The 25,102-nt window shown below is 30.7% G+C and overlaps 1 protein-coding gene across 1 annotated transcript in view; it reads right to left on the bottom strand.

Annotated features, from left to right (window-relative positions):
- Window positions 1–23,217, bottom strand: part of LOC144853013 (Fanconi anemia group M protein-like) — a 30,381-nt gene extending 7,164 nt beyond the window's left edge. Inside the window, exons 1-20 of the mRNA XM_078711069.1 lie at window positions 22,719–23,217; window positions 22,237–22,409; window positions 21,949–22,026; window positions 21,383–21,541; window positions 21,039–21,170; window positions 20,662–20,903; window positions 20,326–20,435; window positions 19,877–20,064; window positions 19,167–19,599; window positions 18,772–18,917; window positions 18,050–18,637; window positions 16,350–17,880; window positions 15,819–16,090; window positions 14,060–14,183; window positions 13,652–13,737; window positions 10,980–11,118; window positions 8,360–9,216; window positions 4,510–4,687; window positions 3,137–3,263; window positions 402–481 (exon numbers count right to left, since the gene is read on the bottom strand). Coding sequence (XP_078567195.1) covers window positions 402–481; window positions 3,137–3,263; window positions 4,510–4,687; window positions 8,360–9,216; window positions 10,980–11,118; window positions 13,652–13,737; window positions 14,060–14,183; window positions 15,819–16,090; window positions 16,350–17,880; window positions 18,050–18,637; window positions 18,772–18,917; window positions 19,167–19,599; window positions 19,877–20,064; window positions 20,326–20,435; window positions 20,662–20,903; window positions 21,039–21,170; window positions 21,383–21,541; window positions 21,949–22,026; window positions 22,237–22,409; window positions 22,719–23,217 — 6,142 coding nt within the window. The remainder of the gene's footprint in view (window positions 1–401; window positions 482–3,136; window positions 3,264–4,509; window positions 4,688–8,359; window positions 9,217–10,979; window positions 11,119–13,651; window positions 13,738–14,059; window positions 14,184–15,818; window positions 16,091–16,349; window positions 17,881–18,049; window positions 18,638–18,771; window positions 18,918–19,166; window positions 19,600–19,876; window positions 20,065–20,325; window positions 20,436–20,661; window positions 20,904–21,038; window positions 21,171–21,382; window positions 21,542–21,948; window positions 22,027–22,236; window positions 22,410–22,718) is intronic.
- Window positions 23,218–25,102: the final 1,885 nt, after the last annotated feature.

The following is a 25,102-nucleotide window of genomic DNA, read 5'->3' as shown; positions in this document are numbered from 1 at the left end:
TAATGGAAGGGTTCAGTTGGCTATTTGAGGTACTGTAATGAGGTACTAACCAAAATTGTACTGCCCTTGGAAAGGGTTGTGGGTTAGAGTTGGTGCTTTGGGTTGGGATCGAAGGTAGGGGAGTAAGGTAATGGAGTATAAGTGGAGTATAAGTACTAGTGGTAATGTGGTATGGTGGTGTTTAATGTTTTTGATGTTTTATATGAAATAAAGAATAATAATAATAATAATAATAATATAAAATGATGTGTACTTAACAAAACTTTATTACATCGTTTGTGAAGAGTTGGGTTTTATCCTGGTGCCTTAGTATATCATTGTTGCACATAATATAAAAGTTATCACCTATTAACCTGCATCAAGTGTACTTTAAAATGTTATCAAATATAAAAAATAATTACCTATTGAATCAGTGAAGATAAGCTTCAAGTGTGTTCTGATTAACTGTGAGAGTGTCCTATCCAAGTACTTGGTACGATTACTGTCAATCAGAAATAACGTGCAAGAAAAAGAATAAAAGAAATTAAGAAAATTAATTATTAATACAAATCTTATTCATTCATTCATTTGCATATAAAATGTATAGGAATTATGTTTGCTCTGAGAACAGATAAATGAAAAACAAAAACAATTACAAAGTGTCACATCACTCTTGTAGGGTATACTGACAATTGTTCTCTTATTAACTATGAATTTTTATTGAGGGGGATTGAGGTTTCAATTTGCCTGCTGTATCGAAATCACCTATACTTTCTGTCTTCAGGTCTTATCCCCACTGACTATTTTAAGTATAAAGTACAGCAGGATTTATTTTGTCTTCGTAACAGAATAATACTACCACCTGCTTTAGTTATAATTCTTTTTTTATAGAGTAGCCACGTTTACGAGCAATGCTCTTTTGTTTTTTCCCACCGTATTTGCTTTATATTAAATTTCAATTTTATTATATTATCACATGTATGATTCGGAAATAAATAAAGATGAAAGTTGAAGCTATACTGCTTCAGCTGCAATAAATGTTATACAGAGAAAAAAATTGAAAATATTATTTATTAAATACTTTTCAATACTATAAAATGTGTTTTTTAAATTTAATTTAAAAAAACACATTTTATCGTAATTGTCTAATTGAATATTTTTTTAGATAATTATTTTTTTAGATAATTGTTTTAAATTTAAATGTATATAGTAGATTCGTATTAGTTAAGTATATTATATTATATATATTTTGTCATTTTAAGAGGGCCCCTGGATATCAGCTGGTCTGCGGGTTCAGCTGGAAGGGTTACCTTCTATAAATAAAGTTGAAATAAATAAATAAAATAAAAAATAAAAACTATTCAATTTAATCACCACTTCTACCTGGAATCCAATTTCATGACTAGACGTTGTAAAAATGAGGTGTTTTGGCTGCAGATTGTTGACCAATCAAATTGCAGGTACATTGTGATAGTAAATATTCTCAGTAGCCTCTAATTTAACTGTTTAATAATCAACCTTTCTACTGTTTATATATGCAATATTTAGTATTGATGAATACAGTGAAATGTGAAGATACAACTCTCAACATATGTTATTGTGTGTTTACTTTAGGTAAATATCATAAAACAAAATATTGTACTAGCATGTCAAATCTAATAATCATAACTTGATTTCACATTATATGAGAAAGATTTTAATTAAATTTCACAATTCATGATATAATTGAATTAAAATACTGTAAATGAATTAGCAGCTGCTGAATCTGGGCATGGTGTCTAAGGCCCTGTTTCTGCTGCCAAACAAATAGTGCATATAATACGGTATTTTTGGAATACTGTCGCACATATCATACAGTATATTTTTGGCAGAAGAAAAATGGTGCATTATAAAAATTATACCATATACCATTATTTTCCCCACAAAATTTGTAGTTAACATACAGTATTTAAAATGTACTGTAACAGTACCACCCAAAAGGTACAGAAAATGGTGTACTCAAATATGGTATCAATTATATTTTAGACCATACTGTATTTTGAGGATATGCAGCAGACAGGCCCTAAATTAACTGTTGGCTATTTCTGGCAATATAAACTCATCATCAATCATATTTAAAAGTCAATGTATTTCGTCAACAATGTAGTAATTGTTGCTAAGTTTTCTCAACACACAAAGAACTGTTTATTCAAAATACAATGACATCAAATGCAAATCATTTTAACCACTCAAAATAATAAATTACCATGCCAACAGCAACAATAATATTCTATTTTTTATATTGTCCTAAGAAAACTAATAAATCAAAGAGTTTAAGCAAGATAAGTCATAGAAATGATTACTATTGTCTGCTTTTAATGCTTTTATTTTAGACATGAAAAATTCATTTTATTACAATAGGTTTGATTTGATATGTTGTCTGTAGGATTTGTATTGTATAAAGAAATAACAAAAAATACAATTATTATCCATTAAAAAATGTTTGACAAAAGACTAAAAAAGACTAAAATGTTATCATATTTGTATGCTCACTCTAACCATCTTCTTTCTTTTCTACTATAGGTTTGTGGGCCATCTTGATTACATTTTTTATTGAAGTTTAATTTACTCATTCAATGAATATTCAAACATTTGATATTTGAATTAATAATAACTATAATAATTAATATGTAATCGATTTAATGTGAGCAACAAATTTCTTTGAAAGGATGAAATAAAATAAGGATGCATTCTGAAAAGGTTTGGCACATTTTAGATAGCCATGTTCTATAAAAAAAATTAAATAAAGTAAACCCTTACAAACACATTGTACATTGACAGGACCCAACAAAGTAGGGGTTCTCTGAATAACAATTGGCTGCATCATTCTTCTTTTAATAAGTATATGTGAAAATCTATCTATAATTTCATGCAACGTATGTTGAATAGTTGTAATATTCTTGTGTTGCAAACATATGCTCCATAACTCAAACAAGTATTGTAGATGGAGTAGAATCCTATATATTTAAGCTTAGAGTTTGCGATTTTTTTATTTTACGTTTGTTGATATGGATGAAATATTTCCGAAATAAAATAGATTGAATTGGGGATCCAAAGGAGGGTGTTATACCATTGATGACAAGTGCACATATAGCAATACAGTTGTATCAGTACTTACATTATTCTCTTCTCATCTGGTTTCTTTAGTCTATCTGTCTCGACAATTAAGCAAGGTCGGTCGAACAACTGACAAGCATAGCGTACCTGATCAATCAGTTTATTTCTATTGGCTCCATTAGCAAAATCTAGTTGTAAATGCAATAATTGGAAAAAATGTGATTTGTCTGAATACTGCAGCAGATAGGAGTTGAATATTGGTTTAATTAACAGTATACTTTTGTAAACCAAGGTTGTAAAAAAAAAAAAATACTGGTGACCTTTGTAAAGAATATTTCAAGCCATATCATCATAAATTTTATTTTTAATGCTGGTAGATTAAAAATGTTTATTATTGATCAATGATAATTTCACACTTGTGTACTTTTGAGTTTTTTTTGCAATTTTCCACTTTTTAAAAATCTTCCGCATTTAATTTTTTTGCGGATGCTAAATTTTCAAGCCCAGACAACCATAATAATATATGTTAGTTTATTACTTGGTAAAGTTTACAAGCATAGAGAAAGGTTTTCCCTGTTCTGCTGTAATATGGAATGGGTATAGTAATACATACTTTTTTTTCAATTTATTTCATAACATTTATTTACAAACTCTGACCAAAAAGGAAAAGAAAAATACAATGCATATATTTAATGATATAGAGAATGAAGGCAGATGCCTGGAAAAATCATCTTGTGGTGGGTGAGCCTTAAAAAAAATAAAAAGTAATAAATAAATAAAAACACAGTATGGAAAAGACATACATAATATTATGTATGTCTGCATGTACGAAAATAATAATAATTTCTATGTAACAGGTTATCTTGGCAGAATTCATAAGAGTTCCTGATCTAAAGATTCTTGATTTAACGACCAGATAAAGCAACTTGTTAGATCGGAACCTAATTATGCAGTATAGACAGCCATTGGCTCTACTTATGTATGCTATTATATAGTAAGCCTTATGATAAGCATGATAAAACTAATCTGTAGTTGAGTTTTTCTAAAATACTGTATGATTATTGTACTGTTTAAATTGTTGACGTTTTGTTAAAATAATGAACTATATCAGTATATATATCAGGTCATTCTTTTTCTTAAATGTACGTTCTGTGGTTAACCTATAAAGACAGAACAGTGTACCTTAAATGTAGTTCAAGTTCTTTAAGTTCTGTCTACACTATGTGACAAAAAAATGTGATGTGCCCATATATGGACATGATGTTGTCATATCACTACCATATTTGGGCATATCACCTATTTGGGCACATCACACTTTTTTTTTGTAAACTAGTTTGATAATGTAGACAGAGCTTTATGTCTCTACTAGTTTGTGGCTCTACAAGTAACCTCATAACAATGTTAACATATGAATGTCATACTCCAAACACTAACCTGAAAACGACTTGCGAATGACACCCATCCGATTGCTGACCATGAAGTCACATGCTGTTAGCTGATGAACCATTGAGTTAAGATTGTGCTGTAGTTCTAGAGATGATGCAATGTGTGGACAACTTGATAACACTCCAGGATTCACCAAAACAATTGGCTCAACACCACATCTTTGAATCTAAATGAACAAAATATCAGATCAATCTTCTAAGTGCAGTATTGACTCAACTTTTTTAAAGAATTGTTTCATTAAGACAAATGTGTCTACTGTCAACTAATACTGCATTAAACATAATTATTTATTATTATTTCTTTATTGACAACTGGGGATATAACAGTGTCCAACATGGCACACAAATAGTACGGTACAAGCATGAAAATAGCAATAACAAACTTAGATAATATTTTCACTAACTTTAAGAACTTTAAAAACAAATTTTGACAGTAATGAATGTTCAATAGAAAGGCTAAGGCAACGTCAATTTTGGCGTATGTGTGCAGTAAATGGGCATTCACATAATGAGTGAAGCTCAGTCTGCACCTCGCCTCATTTACAAAGATGTTCATCAGGTGGCGTGCGAGATCACTGCCCAGATTTCATTGTAAGGTATATACGATATAAGTCGTAAACGTGAGAAATCTAACCTTTCATGCTCAGGTACATTATGATCAAAATACATTGGATGAATATCGAGAGAATTATTACATTATCAACCGAGTAACAAAGTACATTGACACGATAACAGTTATTGCTAAGGGAATATATTATTATATGAAATACAATACAAGATTCCAAGCAACATGAAAGTGGATTAAGGTTTTACAACTAGGCTAGGCTAGGCTAGGCTAGGCTAGGCTAGGCTAGGCTAGGCTAGGCTAGGCTAGGTTTTACAACTTCACTTCAAACAAATGACTATCTCCTCTTAACCAAGCTTTAGATAACGAAAGAAGAAAAAAAAAATTTCATATCATAAGATTGTTGACAAGTTTATTGTTGAAAAGTTCCAAAATTATTTCATAAAGTTTTCTCCATCTATCAGACCGAACGTAAAATCAAAGGCAGTTCCGACAATAAACAAAGTATAACACTGGACTCATGAATTCAAAGATTAATATTTTGTATAAATTAATGTCTCCATTCGTCTACCACTCACTAAATTGTAAACTAATACAGTAGGATGTTTACATCCCTTTAGGACAAATGTGATTAATTGATTGTTGAAAGTTTCACTAATTACTTATTTTTAACAGAATTAGAATATAGAAATAATTTGAAGATTTGGATTGAAATGCATACATCATAATAAATGAATTTATACTCGTCGGTTAAAATGTATATAAAAAAAAAATGTAAATTTATTATTTATAAAAGTCAGTAGAGTTTTAGGCCATTATTGTTTTTCATCTTCTTTTTACATTATTTTAGAATAATGTATTTTAAATCTGTAAACACTGTTCATCTATTACAATAATAGATTAGGTAGTATATTTCATGTTCTTCCATTTCAAATAAAAGGAAGTTTCAACGTAGTTATATCACCGACAAATTAATTGTATTATGTTAAATTGGATCACAAGTTGACGATAGTATGTTTTTATGTACTGCAATATACAAATAATGAATGTTTATGAGTGCAATGGTACAAATAATGGCATGATCGTTTAATAGTGCATACTATTGCACGCCAAACACGACATTCGTCCAATCAAATGACAGGAATTTATTTAGGTGTTATATAACAATGAATATTTGATGCGTGTAACAGTTAAAGTGATAATGAGTATAATAAATGATTAATTTGGTTATTATCAAACTTGATTTGTAGGTTGTTTGACATGTTCAGACAGGGCTTTCTTTCGTCAGTTTAATAAAAGTCACAGAAGAAACTAGTTTTAATTATTGTGACTGTGAATCTAGAGTCTCACATGCTCGAACATGGAGAGGTTGAGCAGGGCGGGAGGATTGGGAACAGCCAATTAAATCTGGGTCAGGGTTAAAATCATTACATTATGAGGTTTGAAAACTATATTGCCTGCTTATTATAGATATTTAATTGAATTGTACAAATGCAATTTACATAATTATAATAAACATATGTTTAAAATAATATTAGTTTGTGTAAATATCAGAGAGAAGAAAAACATAATTATTTTAATAATATTAACATATTTCCAAACATATGCTTAAAATAATATAATACAGTAGTATTAAAATAATACAATAGTATGTGTAAATATTGGAGAGAAAAAAAACAATCATTTTAATAGTATTAACATTATTTCCAGATGGAAGTATCAAATACTCTCTTTTGTATTAGAATTTCCTACGATTGGATCAGATTTCAGTAATTTGTATTTGACCATTTAGTGCCATTCAATGTCAATACAATAAGCTCTAATAATATGAATGCTAAATATTGGATTCTGTAGAGGGGATTCATCTGTGATTATGCACACCAATTATGTAGGTTACTCGTTATGCTGTAAGAAATACGATAGCGATAACCACAAGGGTATTTACTACTATAATCTAGGACAGCATAGATCTACATGATCTATTTACCAGCAATGTACTGTATTGCCATTGTAATGTTAGTTAAAAGCCCTTTGCAGTTTAAAGGAACCCATTCAAGGAGATGAGCACTCAGTTAAAGGAACAGAACCTTTTGAAGTTAATAAAGGAAAAGCCACTGTCTGTTAGTGTTATGCCAGAAAAAAAAGAGATTTGCTCTAAAATGTTATTTCCATGGGTAAAATGAATGGTTTATACTACCAGTCCCAACAATTCTAAAGTTAAAGGGATGAAAGAGATTCAGAAGTACGTATTTCAAAATTGAAAACATTGTGTGTGATCCATTAAAAAACATTGAAAGAAGGGAAATGTTCAAAATGATTACATTTAAATAATTTGAATATATAAATATTAAATAAAGGATAGGAACTCTCAACCAGCCAGCAACAATGGCAATGAAATTTAATAGATATTAAAAGAGCCTGTTCTGGAACTTTATGATTTAGTGGTTCAGGGGAGTAATTAAAATAACCAGAATTGTATTGGGAATGTTTTAAAATAAATTTGAAAACCATCATTGGATTGTACTGTGAACGTTTTATACATCATCATTGTATACTTTTTTATATTTTGTGAAAAAATAAAATTGAAAAAAAAAATTAAATACTTTTTCTGTAGCAATAGTTATTTTATTTTATGCATTGTGTTAAAAAAAAAAATATGACCTTCTAAATTACATTGGAAGAGAAAAATGATCATCAGCAGGTTATAAAGAAAATATTTTGAAAACAAAAATATTTGTTTTTGATAAGCTCAGTAGCCTTGCTAACAATCTAGCTGAGCTACTCAAAATAATTATTAATATTAATTGGAATTAATAGCAGGAGGACAGTGCTTTATCTGAACAAATCCAATTACTGTCAGCTGATAAATTGATGTATGCCACAATTAGAATTAGTGCTGTAAACAATAAAGCTCACTTACCATTAGCATAATATATTGTAATTAGATTCTAATCAAATTAGAATTTAAAATTACATTAAATTATTCTCTTATATTTATAAAATACAAACAAAATCAAATTTACTTGTACTTTTATTAAAGTTATAAAACAGTACAATAACAAACACATTATTTAAGTACCTTATTAATTTATATTTTGTAATTGTTTATAAAAGAAAGAAAATAAATGTTTACGTTGAACTTAATCTTGAATATTATACCTGCACTTAGAAGAAAATGTTCAGCTTTCTAAATTCTACAAGGCATTGATGGCAAACTGGCGTCATCGTCAGAACAAAAGTTGCCTAATTAAAGTAAAGAGCTATCACAACTTACCTTTTGACTCAGTCCATACTGTTCCTTCAGATTACATATTCCTTCATCCACATTTGTTTTTTCTTTTGATGTAATTAGTTGATGACTTGAGGTTATAGCTTTGTCATTATTTGATTTCATCTTTGTGTCGTTATTGTCATGTATTTTACCATTATTTTTTATTCTGTTTATAATGTTAATTTGATTCTTATCAGTTGATAAATCTTTCAAATCCGATTTTCTAAAATCAGAATTTTCAGATGTTCCAGATATTTTATCTTTTTCTGCCATTTTCCTTCTGAATTCTAACTGTTTTTCCTTTTGTCTTTTCAGTCTTTCTTCTCTTACAAGCTGTTCACAAGTTTTGTTACAACTGGAAACATCATTACGAATTACAGCTTTCATTGCAGTATTTTTTATTGGATTATCAACTGTTTTAACTGAAGGTGACACATTTATTTGCGTGCTCTCAGTGTTTCTATGTTCTGAAGAATTTGATAAATGTTTATCTTTTATAACGTTCTCCTCTTCACTGGATGAATCATACATGAAAACTCGCTTCCTAGTCTGTAATTTACTTGATTCTTTATTATTCATTGGTGTTTGTTTACTCTTATTGCCACGCCTTGTTTTTGTATCAATAATATTATCAGGATTAATTGTCATCTCAAACATATTGCCTTTATTAGTTTGTTGGTGATTATCTTCTTCATAAACAACAAAGCTATCATCTCCATAATCCTCATCTTGTTGAGGTATCTGTGAGAATATCATCTGATCATCATCGTCTCTTTGTGGCGCAAGTCTATATCTGTTGTTGGTTGTCTGATTATCAGAGTCCCTTAATGATTTTAAGTAAAGCGCCTGCACATCACCTCCTGAAATTTAGATAGTAAATGTTATGTATGTCTTAATGCAAAAGAAATTTGTTTTTAACTGTTCTGTATATATCTTTCAAATTATGTATTGTATGCTTTCATTTTTCTGTATTATTATAACTTTTCTTTACTTTTAAACCTTGTAACTGGACGATTTTGAAAAGCAGTACTACGTTACTGAAAATGCAATCCAGTCAAAAGAAAGAATATTAATAAACAATAAATAATTTCTCTAATGGTTGTATACATGATATCGATATTATCACAATAAATATCAAACAAAAAAACAATTTCTTGATTGTCTTCATCATAAATATACCGTATAATATGGGAATTAGGTGTGGGATTATACTTGGAGTGAAATAACAATGGAATTCAACATTTATCATACATTTTAGTGGAGGTGGGATTATACCTGAGCTTGGGATTATTATACTAATATATACTGTAAAGCCCTTAATGTTCGCGTGCCCTTAATTTTCGGTAAAAATAGGACTATACTTTTTATTTACTTACTATTATTTACCTGTCATTTATATTGTGAATACTTGTACATAAATTATTGTTTAATAATTAGATCATAATGTTTCCTAAGTTGTAATCAGAGGAATTTGTAATCGAAAAATTACAATGCATTTAATAGATCATGAACTATAGTTGAACTGTCATTTATCAGCAGTGGATATAAAAGACATGATGAATGAATGAACTCTTACAGCGTGAAATTATGACAAATAAGAGCCAACTATTAATGTACAGTATTTTAGATTCAGATTAATCAATAACTATACTTCATTTAATATAGTTTAATTAAATATGAGTTTGTACGCCAACTGTAAATCAACTGTTTCATTATAACATCTTGAATAATGTGCATTTCTATTGCAATTTTTTTTTTCATTTGGAGTACATAATTACAAGATGTTTTTAATGTCACATTAATAACTGAAAGGCAAGTTTGAAATTGAGAACACTCTAGAGGCAACAGATCATGTTATTTCATGGAAGTGTTCCAATACACTCCAAAGTGATGTAATCATCACGCCCGATTACAATTTTTCTTACAAGACTTGTCATCTTGTTTGTCGTGATTTATGTGCAATTTTCTAAGGAATTGTTATAAATATTCAGAGAAAGCATCACTTTAATATCAATGCTCCATATGGGTCATTAAATAACAGTAATGAATATTTTGAAAATTTCAAATGTGAAGTAGTGGTTAAAGGTAAGGATTTGGAAATGACTACTCTTCATACTACACAACAATGTTTTTTCTAAAACTCTGTCTACACTATCAAACTAGTTTGACAAAAAAAGTCTGATGTGCCTAAATATGGTAGTCCAAATATGGGCACATCACATTTTTTTTTTCACATAAAGTTTGATAGTGTAGACAAAGCTAGGCTTCAAGCATTAAAATGACAGACACTACTACAGCATACACTCTTTTGGGGATATAACAGTTTTTATTTATTTTTAAATAAAGTATGTGGCACACACTGTAGTCTTCAATGTATCTTTTAGAGTCTCGTGTAACCACTATTATCAGATTTTTAGTTTGAAAAATATTTTTCTACACATGACTTGACAATTAGGGGACGGTAAACCCATGCTTTTTAAAGTTTGATACAAAGTGGTAAATTAATCCTATTCTACAATTAGCAAGTCCTGTGCTTTCTATTTTTTAATTGATCTATTATAATTGGTACATTATACACAGAATTTATCTAATACATATTGACATAGAACTTAAAAATACATACCAGCTTGAGAACAAACTGTGTTATCATTAATGAAGTCCAATATGGATTTATCAACTTGGCTGTTATCATTCTCATCTGATGAACAGTCTACATCACTATCAACATCAGCTTCTAACTCAAAAAGGTCTTGTATTGCAAGCTAAAACAAATAACAAAACTATTATCAAGCTGTGTAGCATGTATATTGTAAAAAAATGAACTAATACCCTTTTCACATCTGCAAAAAGTAACAACTTGTTACAAGTTGAAACCAAGTTTGCATAGTGTGAATTCAATTTTGTAGAAAATCTCTCGAGATTTCACTGGGGACCTCTGTGAAATCTCTGGTGATTTTCCACAAAATTGAAAAACACACTGATGAGAGGCGAAAAGGTTAAAGACAATTTATAACAATATATTATATATGATATGATATATAACAATTTGTTATTATACTCAAAAAAAGTTCAGTACAAAATCTCTAATAATTTCCTTGTAAATCAGCTTTTTAGTGAATAATCAAGTTAGTTTTAGAGAGCTTGCACAATCTAACCTTATCAAGTCAAAGAAGTGGAATAATAAAAGTCATTGAAAGCTCCACTGTACATTACAAGCTCTATCACACACACAAATACAAATGTGAAGCTTTATTCCAATTCAAAAAGTATGACAAACATTTTTTGGGGGAAATAGACATGTCTGAATTGAGTAGTACTGTAGAAGTAGAATTTCATTGTACAGTATCAGCGGTCAATTTCTGAAAGTCTATTGCAAAAGTCTAAGATTCAGTTTCCTTATTCAACCACGCAGAAGCTATTTAATTTCACTACAGGAAATTAAAATAAATTAAGACTAATTTGTAAACAAAAACACTGTCAATACCTGTACACTGTAAAACATTACTCCATCAATATAAATTCCATTTAAGCAATTACAAGCAATTACAAGCAGATACAATAATAACCGTAACAAACTATCTATATTTGTTTTACACTCAAACAATAAGTAGGCTAAAAATCAAATTAACTTCAAGTTATTCACATTTGATTAATCATCGATTTTAAAGATGACTTGAGCCAGGTTGTTGACAATGACATGGTTATATTCTTATCATTTTATTGACAATCAAATAAAAAACATAAAACTAAAAGAAGAAAAAGAAGCCCATGGGTTTTTTTTTTTTTTAAATACTCTTTGGAAGACTTCTTTTCAAAATGTTTTCGAGATTACTTTTCCAAACTAAAGAAGGGCTCTTTTGGAAATAAATTCTACTACAATAATGGCAACTAAGACATTATCATGGCATTTTTACATTTGAAATTCCATTTTCATTATTAGTTGGTACTTAAAAGGCCTCTAAGCATTTGACGTCCTCTCTGCTATGTCTTTTTGTACAATCAGTTATCAGCTCTTGGTGGCATATGCTGTAGACGTAACTGCTACTTATCTCAAGATGCATAAAACAAGCTATAGTAGCTTTTGGCAAGGCTTTTGTATAAAATGATGAGTTACTGTGTCAATGTTGATGATTAGTTCCCAAGTTATTGTATAGTGAAAAGCAAAAACAGATTGGATTATAAGACTCATCACAAAGCAGCAAATGATCAATAAATTTAAAACCTGAATATTACCTACTTAACTACTGTATAAAACATGCTTTTCAAATGAAACATTTTGATTTCATAGAATAAACAATTATTGAATCCCATTTATTAAAAATTTGTCAAAATCTGAAATTGTAGACATGCAGATTCGTGAAACAAAATCTAATTTAAAATGTGTGTTTGTTGCATTTGCTATAGACATCTATTATCTAGGGCATACGCTGTGACTGCTTGCCAATAGATAGAGTTTATCAGCTGCTGCTTGAGGTAAAATAACCCGATGATAAATCCAAATTATCTTGTTGTTCACATTTTCTATAGTGGTAACGAATGATAAACACCCTGACATATCATGAAAGAAACGAGTTGTAGTACATGTATCCATGTACACGTGTGTCCCCATTTAGTTGCCAAAATTTAAGTTGTTACCTTTCTCAAAATTCTAAAATTATTAAAAAGGTTTCGAGTTTGTAGCTGGCGTAAACTAGTCAACCAATAATCGTCGACACCTGTCAAAACATGTGACATGTTCCACTAGACGGTATTTGTGACCTGATGTATTATACATACGAGATGCCATATGTGCTAAAATATTTATCTTATATTCATTTTAAATATGGTCTAGAACTTAGACTACATATTAATATGTGCATACATATCATATGATAATAACTTGACTAAACCTCTTGCGGTTGCCCAACAAATTATTAATTAATATAAATTAATAAATAAAAATGCTACTAATTTTACAATGCTTTTTTAGTGTCTGGTACAATCTCATTGTATTGATGGTACAGGTCAGAAGACTTATAATTTAATATTCTGATTGAACTACTACAAATTATTCCACTAACATGTACCATAAGAAGAGGGTAAACAAAGTGAGCTCACCATACCCTAGAAAGGTAATTTTCAATTAATAATTTTTGAACTAACAATGAGGATTAACATAAATCCCCTCAGGATTGAATACATGCATTCATTAATCAAAATAAGTTGAAACTAAAATTAATTTCAGATTGTGAAGCTGAAGTGAGAATAATTAAGGAAATTTTTTAAAATCTGAATAAAATATATGAATATAAATACCTTTTCATCCTGTCTGTGTTTTCGTTTATATTTAGAATTTGAATCTATCTGATTTTTCTTTGTTGTGATAGGCTTTCTAGCAACCCCTTAATAAACAAATGAAAAACTAAATTTTACTGTGAAAACAACCATCCAAGTATTCAAAGAAACATAAATTATGATGCAAATATGCATGACATGTGACCCACAATCGTCCAATAAAATGACAGAAATTTATTTAGGTGTTTATATAATATGCACTATTGAACGGTCGTTCAATAGTACTTGTTAAAAAAAAAATTGTTTAAAACTGTAATTTAAAAGTGTAATCTCATATCGATTTTTAAAATAGTATGGCCAGTATCTGAAATTTTTAAATGTTTCAAAATGTATTGTCTATTTATATTTTTTATAACATTTTTATTTTACCATAAGCAACTTGGAAATCTTCATCATCATCATCACTAAGGTGATTAAGTAAAGTAGATACTGTTTCTGATGACTTCCTAAGTAGTCTTTGTTTCAAGGGAATGACCAATTCATCACAGCTTATCTGAAACAACATCATTATATAAGAATTAATTACAAAAACAATAAATAATTGTCACTAAAAATGAAAGGTAATTCATGGTAAAGGTATTTTATGTGCAAATGATACCCTAGTGTCAAATTCTGTGTTGCCATAAAAAGCAGGAACAATAATTGTAAAACATTGCTTGAAAGTTCTCGGATAACATTTAACAAGTTAAAAATACAAAGGCTATCGTAGACGAACATTGAGATAAATTTGTGATTGTAACATTCTCAGCAGTTTATTGTTGTAGTATTTCAAACACTTTTTTTTCTTTAACTTTTATTTTATTTACTCTGGACGCAACGCCATTCAAGAAGTATGACACTGTTTCAATAGTGTAGCTTTCAAATATCACAAGTGGTCAATATTTATTCCATGCAAATTTACATAAAACCATAAAGAGAAGCTCATTTGCCATTTTGCTAGGTAACATTATGCAAAACAAACATTAAACTGTCTACACTATCACACTTTATGTGACAAGAAAATGTGATGTGCCCATATATGGACATGATGATGTCATATCACTACCATATTTGGGCACATCACCACCATATTTGGGCACATCACACCTTTTTTTATCAAACCAGTTTGATAGTGTAGACAGAGCTTTACAGTATCCAGTCATAAATCAAGAGTTCAATGGCAAAATACTTTTTCAAATTACTATACTTGCTCAACAAACAAGGATTTTGGTTTTAAATGTGGTCAATGCATCATCCTAGTTTTCTTTCAATTAAAACTACAAGGTAATTCATCACTATGACAAAAATAATACCTCAAGCCCTATTAAATAGATAGCAAGTCACTATTGTGTGCTAAGTACAGCTCAATCAACCACTAAGACGCAGACACATCTTTAAAAAAAAACAATCCTTAGCCTCTCTCACCCTGCTCACTGCTGCCATGTTGTATTTTTTTTACTCGTGGTATTTTTTGGAGAAAATGAGTGAGCAATATTTTTGTATACTTTGTCTATGTCAATTATTATTTTATGATTTAATAATGTTGCTATTATATATTGTTGGAAATCAATACTTTAACACTGAAGAGTCATGCAGTATAAAAACAGTAATAATAAAATTAAAAACAAAACTAAACCCTAAAAGGTAAATTAAAATAAAGTGCTATTCCGAAAATGTATAGCTGTGAAAATGGGGACATTCATTATACTGTATTATGCCATGGTTATCATCATCCTCATCTGACTGCAACAGTGTGTGTAACTTCAATTTAAGTATCTGTTAAGCATTCCTCTAAGAACTGTTGGTTCTTACTAAAGATACAATGCAAGAAAGTTGACCATGCACAAAGCAAAATAACATCATAAGGTATCAGTCGACATAGTGGACGCAAATTGGAAAGTCCCTCTTATATGTATGTGGCCAACGAACCACTTGATCCTAATGATAGTGTGAAAAGCAATGAAATAATACAAATGTGCACTCACTGACTAAAGCTCTGTCTACACTATCAATCTAGTTTGAGAAAAAAAGTGTGATGTGTCCAATATGGTAGTGATATGACATCATCATGTCCATATATGGGCACATCACATTTGATAGTGTAGACAGATCAAAATAGCAAGCATAATTTTTGACAAGTTCAAAATACCTTATCCTCTTCACTGTCACTGGATATGACTACACATATGGACTTCTTTGCTTGTTTGGTTGGTGTTTTAAATGTGGGAGTTGACAACACATTCTTCTTTTTCTTTAATTTTGGCTGAATTTCATCTTCACTATCATTGGATATGACTGCTTGTTTGGTTGGTGTTTTAAATGTGGGAGTTGACAAAACATTTTTCTTGTTTTTTAATCTTGGCTGAATTTCATCTTCACTATCATTACAATCCTGTAAACTGTTTCTATGTGTCTTAGAATCTACAAGAAACAAAGTATAGAAAACATTCATTTCATTCTTCAGTTCAACCAATGCACAACAACAGGATGCTGAGCTCCGGAGAACAAAGGGTTTATCTGTGACTACAACATCAGTTCCACATGAAAGTGTCTCCTTAATAGAGGCGTACCAAAGAAGGGGTTCTAATGCATAGGAAATATCATTATTTTTTTATTTTAATTATTGTAATTAAAATAATTAATTCATCTCAGATTAACAATGTATATAGAATGGCAATACCTTGCATTGTGGGAGAGTCCAACTGAAAACTGTCTGCAAGAATCTTTCTCTTTTTCTGCCCAGCAGGTAATGGATCACTCTTTCTTTTAATTCCTTTTGTATCAGTTTCTTTTACTTGATTTTTCTTATCATCTAGAGATGACGTCGATATTTCAAAACACTTGTTTGTGTTGAAAACAGTGCTTTTAAGAATTGTTGTATTGTCCTCGGATAATCTTCTTGTTTGTACCATATTGGGCGATGCATTCTGATGTGTTTTTATCGATAGCTCATCAAGTGACAATGACTGTCTTACTTCTGTTGCATCACTTAAATTAGGTTTAAACTGTGGTTGGCCAAAGTGATTAGGAGTTGAAGAATTCGACGGAATGAATGTAGTTGCTGGTTCTTTGATAGGTCTTCTTCTGGATAACAAAGATCTCCCTGACTTAATATTGAATTTGTTTGGTGAAGGTGGAATTATTTCATCATCCTCCTCAATATTCTCATCATCATCATCATCATTTAAGAAGTCATTAAGATTAAATTGCAGATCAAATTCTTGTTTATTTCCTGATTTTTCAATTTCTTTAAGTCCAAGGCAATCTTTATTCACCAAATCTACATTACTACAATTTGGAATAAATCCCTGAGATGGTGGAGGTGATATCCCAATAGTTCTCACACCTTCTTTAATGGTTGGCTTAGATGAGATACAGTCTTTGATATTGTGATGCTCTTGCAAGTTTTTGCTACACATTACATCTTCAAGTGAGATATCATCAATATTTAAGCCTTTTGTTGTCTTGTTAACACATAATTTGTTATCGTTAGGATTCCTAACTTCCATTGACTTTTCACTCGCTTCATTTTCAACATCTGACAAATCAAAATCCCATTCTGAATCAAGATCAACAGCTTCAATCGCTTCACTTTCATTCTCCATCACAGCTTCTTTCACATCACAAACTATGTTTGTATGATTTATCTGTATAGTGTCAATTCCTTCTGAAACTTTTATTTTTTCTGATATCTGTTCAGATTTCTTACTTAAATCACCAAATTTAACTAAAGACTTATTGAAAGAATCCAAGTTGTTAATAGTACTTTTTGATATTTGAAGACTTTGCTCAAGATCATCAATATCATCAAGAAAATCAAGACTTGAAATATTTGGCGCTTTAGGAGGAACGGTCACCCTGTCTGAAACTGCTGGCAATCTTTCCCCACAAATTACTTGGGTCTTTGGAAATACAACAGATATTTCACATTCCTCATCAGGCATGTTAGCATCTAAAGCTCCCTTAAATGATTGATTTATCTGCATACATTCTGATTCCTCAGTGACCTGCTCTGAATAGAAAGAAGATTTTACAAGTTCTTTATTTTCTTCCACGTTATTTAAACCATTGTCAAAAACACTTTTACACTGAAAATCATCATTATCATCATCAGAATGCACAGGTGATAAATGTTTGGTTTTCTTTTTTCGTTTACCACAAATGCCATTGTTTGCCTGTCTTGGTGAATCTTCTAATTCTGACATCTTTTTCTGTATTAATAACAATGACAAAAACAACACCAATAATAATAGTTAATTCTATATAGCACATAAAATCAAGCTCTCAATGCGCCGCACATTATTACCCCGGCCATTTGTTGGATCAAACTCTTATAATAATGCAGCTAGTAATCAGTGCAAAGATAACATAATGCCATACCTGATTTGAAACTGCCATTTCTTCATTTAAATCTTTATTTCCTTCATAAACTGCTACTCCACCATCTTCTTTCAAATATTTGCATTGAAAATCATCGTCATCAGAATACACAGGTGGATACACAGGTGACAAAATCTCAGGTTTTGATTTTTGTTTATCAGAAACACCTTCTTGTTTATCAAAATCCCTGTCGCAATTGTCTTTTTCTTTTTGTTTCTCAGTGCCATTTCCCTTATTTGTACTATCACCAGATATCCAATGTGATTTACTTTTTGGAACATGATTTGCCTCGTCTTCCTCTCGATTATCATTTTCTCCCAATGAACATTTGCCATCCAATTGCTTGTTGATACAGAATCTCTGAATCCCTCTCTTATTTCTAATGATGTCATCTTTATTTAGGAATGTAGCCATTTCCATCCCATAGACATCTTCTCCGTCAGCAAACCCTTGCACTTCTAAAAACTCTTCCATTTCAACAAAATGTCTACAGCGTTTTGAATGGTCAACTAATTTAGTTGGCTGAAATTTAGTCTGCCAAATTGACCACTCTGATAATGAGAACTCACCAGATACACTTTTTGGTTTCTAAGGAAAAAGATAAATAGTATAAACTTTACAAAAAAAATAGTTCATTAGTATATATAGTTCATGTTAGCTTTTAAAAGTAGACAATAAAACTAAATAGTAGGGTACAGTACATTATAAGTGAGATATTTTACCTTTTGAGATGTTCTGTCACCTATAGTCAGGAACCTCCCGCCAGCAGGAATGGTCTTAACAAGATTTTTTTCATGATCCTCTAGTTTGTAATGAAGATTCCAATATGCAAGTTCCTCTACATTTAGGAATGAATCATCTTTTCTACCTAATGAAAAAGTATACCATATTTACATTTTCCTTTCTTTCACTTTACTAATAACATATATAAAGTGGAGGAGCCTAAATGAAAGCATAGCTTGTAGTGAATAGGCCCTGCTTTGAATAAATATTACATGTTAAAAACAAGTCACAATAAAAACAGTTCGTTGAATGGAACCGTTAAAAACTTGATTGAACAATTGAATAGAACAAAAATGAATTATAATATCAACCAATCGAATGACAATAATTTTACCTTGGAAATTGTTATTTTTCATTTTAGATTGGCGTGAGGCTGAGCTTGATGCTTTATCTGTTTTACTCTTGAAGGCTGTTGCTACTGTAAGGTACATCTTATGTACAATAGGATTCAAACCCTTTGGTACCATGCGCTGGCTATTGTTATAAAGATCAAGTTTTTTACTACTGTTCTGCAGCGCTTTATGGATTCCTTTCTTATTTGACAAACTCTGATTGTAAACTTGTTCTTCTTTACCCTCTGTAACTAACATTACGATACGGCCTTTTCTCTTTCGACCGGTTCTCCCCATTCTCTGCACCAGGCGTATTGGACTCTTGTAAGCATCGTAACAAACAATTAAATCGACATCCCCAATATCCAAACCTTCTTCTCCAACGCAAGTAGAAACAATAGTATTGTATCCCCCTGTCCTAAACTCTTTCACAACCTAAACAAAATCATTAGATTTCAATTTAAATATTCAACCAACACAATTTTAATTATAACTAATTTTATTTTAGTAATGTCTTTAGATAAAGTACAGTAAAACATGGGATCTTGAAAAGGTAATTTTAAAAGCTGGGTTGCACACATATATTCATTATTTGAAGTGTCAGGAAAATAAATTATTAATCAATAAATTTGATTTGAATTTTGTCATAAATGTAAAAAATGAGATATTTTTAAAATTGGCAGAGAAAACGGTTTTATAAATACATGCTTACCCGAAGTTGTTCTTTCTGGGTAAATCCTTTAGTTGATTTACCAGCGGATGATTGGCCGACAAATGACATGCATTTAATCGTTGGTTTATGTCGATTTAACATATCTGTTATTTCATGTACACTGTCACGATACTGAGTAAAGATCATCACACGTGTGCTCATTTGTGCATTTGAAGTGTTTTCCGTTTCTATATAACAAAAAGCATTTCATTTATAACAAGATTCCAAAAACAGCCTTTCAATCAATTTTGTGAATTTAAATCACATTTTAAATTGTTTGATGTATTTATTAATTAATTCTCTGCTGAGTTTGTAACAATGTATAATGTTGTATGCAGGGCCCCAATGAAAACCAGTTCATACAGTTTGGGCTACCCTGGGTAAAGAAATGTAATAATAAAAAATATAAATAACTTAAAATAAAGATACATTTGAATATCAGCACTTACCACTTTTGAAATTATCAAAATGCAAATGTACAACTTCTTCCAGTTTCTTTAGTTTTGGATGGCTATAAACAAACGGCTTCCTAGCAACTGAACTTGAGCAGTTTAATGACCTATTAATTATAAAAATTAAGATTAAACACCATTTTTTTTTTAATGCAATTGTATATAATTATTTATAGACATTTTAATTATCGTAGTTGATATGTACCATTTGCTGTAACCTTTTATAAGACTTTTTTCCTTTGATGTATTGAAATGTTAAATTTCAATTTGTTTACAAATTGCAATCAAGATTGATTGAAATACAGATACAATGCAGATCTTTTAAAATCTTACCTATCAGCAGCATTAGTCTCCTTTTCTATGCTAAATTTCATTTCCAAATCACGCATCAAGGTTTGGAAGTTATGACTGCGCATAAGTTCTGTCTTAGCTCTTGATAATCCTTTGGATCCATCAACCATGCTTGTGAGGAAGCACTGTAGTGAATGCATACCGTGTTGAAGTAACAACTCATAGCCGTGGTACAGACTAATAAGAATAGCAAAGTCACCTTCTGCTACACCTTGCTGAGCTCTCTGTAACAATTCAATATTTCTACCTTTATTATTTTATTTCGGTATATTTATAAAAAACATACAAACAGAAGCACTTTTGTTAACATTATAAAAAGACATTTTTTAAAGCTCTGTCCACACTATCAAACTAGTTACCTGCATGTTTTGAGGAGGGTCTTGTCTGAATGCATCACGACACATCAGTACTTGGTACTTTGTCAATGATTTAACATTCTTTGTGTATAGACACCTGACATTATTGAGCCTGTTAACATAATAGCTAATAATCTGCAATAGAAAAATAAAATAAAATGTCATACTGTATATTCTCAGTAGCTAAATTTAAGGATGGAAAAGTTGTAATGACACATTGCAGAATTATTCAAGAACTTCTAATACATATTTTTTATATCTTGTGTATTTTTATTGTTTGGAGTGCAGTTTGGAGATCCAATTCAATAGTGCTTATGAAATGAATAAAATAAAAAATACACACAAACCTGTATGTACTTATCTTGAACAGCCTGTAATTCATCTCCCAATGGCACTACATACTTGTCTATTGTCCTGCTGTGAACATATTTCTGAATATCTATTGCTTCTTCAGATCTTATTTCAATATGTGATATCTGTAAATTGCTTATTACCTGCTGTACAGCCTATAATACATAGTAAAAGTGAATATTTTTGTTAATAACTGTCATTTGTAGTTGCAAGAAAGCTACAGAGATGCCACATATCAATGAATTGCATTCAAGAGGAAAAAGTTTAAAGCCACACTCTCTACAATTGTTGACGTTTTGTAAATATAATGCATAAACATTAAACCAGGTCATTGCTTGTCTTAAATGTACATTTTATGGTTAATTATGATAAAAAGAGAAAAATGTTTAGTAATTTGTAGATGTTGACTCCCTTACCACAATTGCTTTGTGTACAGCATTAAGAACTGCTTGGTAAATGTTAAACTAGGCTACAATTAGATATACGGCACTGGATGTTATTTGTGAGTATTGCCATGAGACTACAAGATGTATTTGAAAGAGTTAAAAATGATATAATATACCTTAAGATCAGTTCCTGGAGTTGCACTTAAAGCCAGGACTCTAAAGTTTATTGTGTACTTGGAAAGCTCCCTCACTACCTGCCAAGAAAACAATAATTGATTGAATTTCTGTTGACAAATAAAAAATACACCAAAAGGCAGATGTGTATAAAGTATAATATATTATTAGAGATTCTAGGCTGTACAAACATATTTAAAAATTGTTTTTGAAAATAAAGTTAATTTGGTAAATTAATCAACTTTAATACAAATAGGACAAAGTCTGTCTTTTATGTGAGGTATACATACTTGGCAGTAAGAATGATTTCCCAGGGCCTTATGCGCTTCATCTACCACTAGACATTTCACAAGATGAGCAGGGCAAGCTTTACGGCTTAAATCGTTCATGAGTACTTGAGGTGTGAGGAAGAATATCCTTCTTGACTGCCAGACTTGCTTTCTCTCTGGAGGATGCATGCTCCCTGTATATAAAACATGTTGACACTTTTAGTACTGTATTATTATTATTTTTTTATCTTTCTTTCTTTATTTCCATTCATCATACACAATCACAAACATACATAAATAAACATAGAACAAAGAGGAAAAAAAATAATGGAAATTATTGTTATATAACAAAAAAAAGAGCATGAATAAAAAAAAAAAGGAATGACTTATCCCTAATGATAATGTACTTATCAATGGTAAGTGAGAAGAGTTATGATTCCTGATTTAACAAACAAATATGGTATGTTAAAATGAAGAGTTTACAATCCAGATCTGTTTTATACCTGTCATTTCTGCAGTGTGATTTTGTGGTATTCCCATTATATTATAACAAGCTTCAATTTGCTGCGCTACCAGTGGTTTTGTTGGTGCCATGAAAACAATCTTCCCTGATGGATACCATCGATAGAAATTATACATAACAACTGCTGCAATGAAAGTTTTACCCAAACCAGTTGGTAATGTTACCAGTGTATTCTTGAAAAGAGACTGCTCAACGATGTTAAACTGGTAGTCACGAACAGGCAAGTTTGTTGGATAAATCCATATGTGTCCAGAGGATGTATCAAACCCTGGTAGATCTTCCAATGGGGTGCCTTGTGTTTGTTTAGCAGCACCACTGCTGTCCCATTTTTGGCACGCTGCCAGTAACGTTTCATCATCAAGGTCATTACTATTTTCTCCGTCGTCATCAAAGCATTCACTTGATGTTTTAGAATTTGAGGCATGGCTAGACGGATTTGTTCCCCAGCTCTGAAATAAGGTTGACTGAACTTTCTTCATCTTCTAAATTTCATCATTTTAAAATCTACAATAAAAAACAAAATTGTTATTTATTATTTTTTCCAATTTTTTTGAGGCCCTACTTACTAAAAATGATATACGAGGACCGACCAACAAATGTAAATTATCGTTGACATCCCTACTACTACTACTACTAGGCCTACTAGACTAGCTAGGGCCTGTCACGCCAAATGAGGTACCGCTGCCAAATGAGGTACCGCACTTAATTTGGCGTCTAAGGCGCCAAATTAGGTACTATTGCAAAATGAAGTTCTATTGTCATTTTTTAAAATACAGTTTATATAAAACAATCATATTTAAGCCAGTATTAAACTACAATATGTATTATGTGTTGTTACGCCTGTTATTAGATCACCATTACATTAAATTAAATATAAAGCAGAAAATAGTTATCCTTTTTTGATTTTCGTCGAATAGATCGAAGCGGAAGTGCTTCGGTCATGGTCCGCAAATTATATGATACGCCTTGTGTGCCAAAATCTTTTTACTGCTTTTTAGTTGTGCTGCAGTGCACTGTCTGTGATCAAGCAGAATCTGAGGATTTACCTGTGCTTGGGGGTCTGTCTATCAAGGTACAACATTTCGACGAAGCCAATTTAATATTTTCATTTTTTTTAATATCTGTAGAATGCGTCGTCATTTATTCTGAAGCTAATACTGTAGGCCTATATACCGTAATCAGGCGGTATTAAGGCTAGTTCACGTACAGTAGAATTCACGTAGAATTATGTGGTGTTGTTGCTTGATTGTAAATTGCCCAGATTCTTCATTAGAAAAGAACTGATATTAAGGTTAATTCTGGAACTGATATTAAGGAGTTTTTAGAACAGATATTAAGATGTCCTCTATAAACGGAGTCCTCACAAACTCATATAAGAGGTCCTCTTGTGAAATCAGGTTCCCGTCGAATTTATTTCAGCTAAATTATCATGGATTTCGTACCCACCATTCCATCGATAGCTTTTTTTCTCTCTTTTGTGGCGCAAACATATTATTTAACACATTTGTTAATTCCCAATGTCGTTACAATTCATCAGTAACATTTTTACATTTATCAATTCCGTATTACCTCCTATTTCATTAATGTTCATATTTTTCTATACACTTGACAATGATCATCATTATCATCTATATCTCGTTTTAACATATTTTACACATAAAGAATTTGTGAGATTTTCATTTGTTTGTTTTCATTTTACAACCCGGATTATACAATGTAATTTATATACAAGATGAAACGAAATAAAATCAGATCAGTACCACCTGTAACTCGTATCACAGAATTCCTTTTCTGATAATCGTAGCAAATTAGAAATTATATTAGCATAATAGTATTTCTTAAATCTACCCATTTTTCTATACTTGTTTCTTTATTGTTATATGTTTCACCGTGATTCAATGTTATATAGCATATTGCTTTTAAATGAATTCCATAAAAATTTACCCACTGGCTTATTTAATGCTGATTTATTCTATAAATAGTGAAGGCTGCAAATGTGTAAATATCGGCCTAATCTACTATTCCATCGATATAGCTAATTAAATTACTGTATGTCAATAAATAATATATTAACTTGATTACAGTAGCATCCCACTCTCATCACCCCACAAAGTATAACAGTGCATGCATGTTCCACATTATGTACGACGTATAATTGATGGAACGAACAACCGAGATGAAAATAACGCATGCAATCTCCATTGCAAAATTAGGTTCCATTTAAGTATAAATTCTAATATTCCCGACCTCAAAATAATTAGTGTTATAACTAACTGTATTTAGCTTCCTAGAATTTCGTCCACCCCTCCAAACGTGTTTCCAACATCGTATCAAACAAGGTGACCGACTTCATTGCAAAATTAG

This window comes from Antedon bifida, chromosome 9, assembly GCF_963402885.1.
Source record: "Antedon bifida chromosome 9, ecAntBifi1.1, whole genome shotgun sequence".
Classification (NCBI taxonomy): Eukaryota; Metazoa; Echinodermata; class Crinoidea; order Comatulida; family Antedonidae; genus Antedon; species Antedon bifida.
The sequence above is the reverse complement of the archived record's forward strand: the minus strand, read 5'-3'. Positions and strand labels throughout refer to the sequence as shown.